At 43.9% G+C, this 3,336-nt stretch overlaps 1 protein-coding gene across 1 annotated transcript in view; it reads left to right on the forward strand.

Moving 5' to 3' along the window:
• The window catches only part of GAPVD1 (GTPase activating protein and VPS9 domains 1), a 118,474-nt gene that overhangs the window by 111,989 nt on the left and 3,149 nt on the right, over positions 1-3,336 (forward strand). Inside the window, exons 27-28 of the mRNA XM_011988700.1 lie at positions 1,334-1,406; positions 2,741-2,938. Of these exons, the coding sequence (XP_011844090.1) occupies positions 1,334-1,406; positions 2,741-2,938 (271 nt within the window). The remainder of the gene's footprint in view (positions 1-1,333; positions 1,407-2,740; positions 2,939-3,336) is intronic.

A 3,336-nucleotide genomic window follows, 5' to 3' on the forward strand; every position in this document is an offset into this window, starting at 1 on the left:
TATTTTGCAGTTTTTATTTTTCCTCGTCTGTATATTCTCTCTTTTTTTGACAGTCTCCCTGTGTCACCCAGGCTGGAGTGCAATGGCACGATCTCAGCTCACTGAAACCTCTGCCTCCCATGTTCAAGCAGTTCTCCTGCCTCAGCCTCCTGAGTAGCTGGCATTGCGGGCACATGGCACCATGCCCAGCTATTTTTGTATTTTTAGTAGAGATGGGTTTTCACCATGTTGTCCAGGCTGGTCTCAAACTCCTGACCTCAAGTGATCTGCCCACCTTGGCCTCCTAAAGTGCAGGGGTTACAGGCATGAGCCACCGTGCCCAGCCTTCTGTGTTTTCTTGAGCACTGCTTCACAACTCTGTTTCTGACCTCAAGCATGTTAAAGTTGTTACCATGCTTCTTAACAGTGACAGTGGCTTGCTGGGCCTGACTCCCAGGGGTCCGTGTAATAGGATCCTCGGGGTGTAGGTTATGTTTGTATGAAATATTTTTCATGGAGATTTTCAGATGTTGCATAGATATTTGAGAAAATTGACTTTCCTGTGAAATGGGTTAGGATCCTTCCAATCTGCCGTCCTCATTTGTTCATGGTCTCAGAGTGTTTGGCCCACCCCAGACTTCTATGCTTAATATGCCAGATGGGACCTGTTTTCTCTCCAGAGCACCAGTTTTTGCCTTTAGGCATAGGATAAGGAATGGGGACATTCAAACCATATTGACTACAGACAGCAACTTTGAAGGAGATTGTTTTTCCCCACCCTCCATGACATTTCTGCGGGGTTTATAGCGTATGAAAAGCCAACAGAGGAACTGGAAAGAACACTAGCAGCCAGGAAGCTGGGTTCAGCCCCTGCTACTGACACCTGTATAGCTCAGGCAAGCCTTTTCCCTTTTTAAGCCTACTTCTCTTCATCTACAAAGTGAAAGGTTTGGTGAATGGTAGAGGCCCTTCTCCATGTAATTAATAACTTTGGTTTCTGGCTTTTGATCCTTCTACTTCCTCTCACTTTTTTATTCCCCCTCACCTTCTTTTCCTCTACTTTACAAAATTATGTGTCCAAGCAGCTCCTACTAAGGGCTCTTCTCCTTTCTCCCTTGCAGTGCTGTCTGGTCCAGAGAGGAAAGACTCCCTCCCTTCCCTGCATCCCCTTGGCTCACTCAGCGTTTCAGAGCAGATTGGAAAGAATACTTATCTAAGAGGCTCAACTCTAACTGTAATCCATAGCTAGCAATAAGTCAACATGCTTCAAATATTTTGTAAAAATCAGTGATGACTATTTGTGTACCGTATTTTCTGAAATGAATATTTACATGTGTATTTTGGGGGTTTTCAGGGTTCTTCATGAACATATCCAGAGATTATCTAAAGTAGTGACTGCAAATCACAGAGCTCTTCAGATACCAGAGGTAATACAGGTTTATATAGCATGGGTAATGTTAACTAAATGCTGCGTGGTAGTGTTACCACATTTTCAAGGAACTGAAATATGATAAAATATAAAACATCATTTTCACTCTATGTAATTCAGTCTAACTTCAAAGTTCCTGAAGATGCTTTCAGGGATTAAAATTCCCTGGTATGAAATAGTAGAAAGCCAGTTGGGAGGAGCCCTTCCTTGATGCCACTTCTCAAGCCAACCCTGCTGTCAGGGGCAGTACCTCTCCATCAGTGCTTTTATAGTCAGGTTTCTGCAGAAATGTTTTGAAGAAGCGGGAGGCTGGTAGCACTCCAAAGAGTGAGATATGCTGTCTCAGGAGAGGTCATTGAGTCTGCATGTGATCTCAGATTACCTTTAGCATTTTTACCTGTCCTATATCTCTTAGAAAATAAGAAAACATGAAAATTTCAGGTATTTGAGGTTTCTGGTTGTTTTTGTTACAACCTCCACTAATGAGACGTTAATTAGCATACAATTTTAAATTGTTTTTGGTTTTTTGAATCTGTTATTTCCAGGATTACTGCAACAATGGTACTCTTTTTTTTTTTTTTTTTTTTTTTTGAGAGGGAGGCTCGCTCTGTCGCCTAGGCTGGAGTGCAATGGCACAATATTGGCTCACTGCAACCTCCACCTCCCGGGTTCAAGCAGTTCTCTGCCTCAGCCTCCCGAGTAGCTAGGACTACAGGCGTGTGCCACCACGCCCAGCTAATTTTTTTGTATTTTTAGTAGAGAGGTGTTTCACTATCTTAGCCAGGCTGGTCTTGAACTCCTGACCTCGTGATCCACCTGCCTCAGCCTCCCGAACTGCTGGGATTACAGGCGTAAGCCACCACACGCGGCCTTAAATTAACCTCTTTTCTCACACGTGATAACTTCTTTTATCACATGTGATAAATCTATTTCCTGTGTAGAGCCAGTTTAAGCTAGTTTTAACGGAAAGTCCTCTTTTAGTAGTTTGCACTTCTGGAATCAGCTACTAAATGTAGAGAAGTTCCATTCTAGCTATTTAAGAAAGAGAATGGTTTGAAATTTTGTGAATTCTAGCTTCTGTGCTGTTGAATGCCATTTTTCTATTAATGGATATCTGGTTTGCTCTATTTTAAAATGCAAAGCAACTTATTTAAAAGTTTTAAAGTTATGCTTCAATCTTTGGTGAAGGGGAAGGGGGCCTGCAATATAGTTTTACCAAAGAGAGGAAAAAGCAACCACATTATCCTCTGCCTCCTGACCTCCCCAGCGGTGGTCACTGCCTGGGGTTGCCATTGAATTCAGAATCTGTATATTGTCTATGGTCTCACTTAGGTTTATCTTCGAGAAGCACCATGGCCATCTGCACAATCAGAAATCAGGACAATAAGTGCTTATAAAACCCCCCGGGACAAAGTGCAGTGCATCCTGAGAATGTGCTCTACGATTATGAACCTCCTGAGCCTGGCCAATGAGGACTCTGTCCCTGGAGCAGATGACTTTGTTCCTGTGTTGGTGTTTGTGTTGATAAAGGTGGGCCCCTTACTACTATCAGTTAAGGAGTTATGTGGCATTCTGAGCAGGTGGCGCAGGGCTTCACACAATGGTGGAGATCTTGGCTCTTTTCCAAGTCACAAGCTCTGGGTTACTCAGAAAGAAAGTGCCTACTGTCAAGATTTGTTCTTTTGAGACAGAATCTCACTCTGTCGCCCAGGCTGGAGTGCAGCAGTGTGATCTCAGCCCACTGCAACCTCCATCTCTTGGGTTCAAGCGATTCTTGTGCCTCAGCCACCCAGATAGCTGGGATTACAGGCGTGTGTCACCACGCCCAGCAAATTTTTTTGCATTTTTACTAGAGACGGGGTTTCGCCATGTTGGCCAAGCTGGTCTCGTGGTCTCGAGCTGGCCTCAAGTGATTCGCCTGCCTCAGC

Source organism: Mandrillus leucophaeus, unplaced genomic scaffold (assembly GCF_000951045.1).
Source record: "Mandrillus leucophaeus isolate KB7577 unplaced genomic scaffold, Mleu.le_1.0 Scaffold335, whole genome shotgun sequence".
Classification (NCBI taxonomy): Eukaryota; Metazoa; Chordata; class Mammalia; order Primates; family Cercopithecidae; genus Mandrillus; species Mandrillus leucophaeus.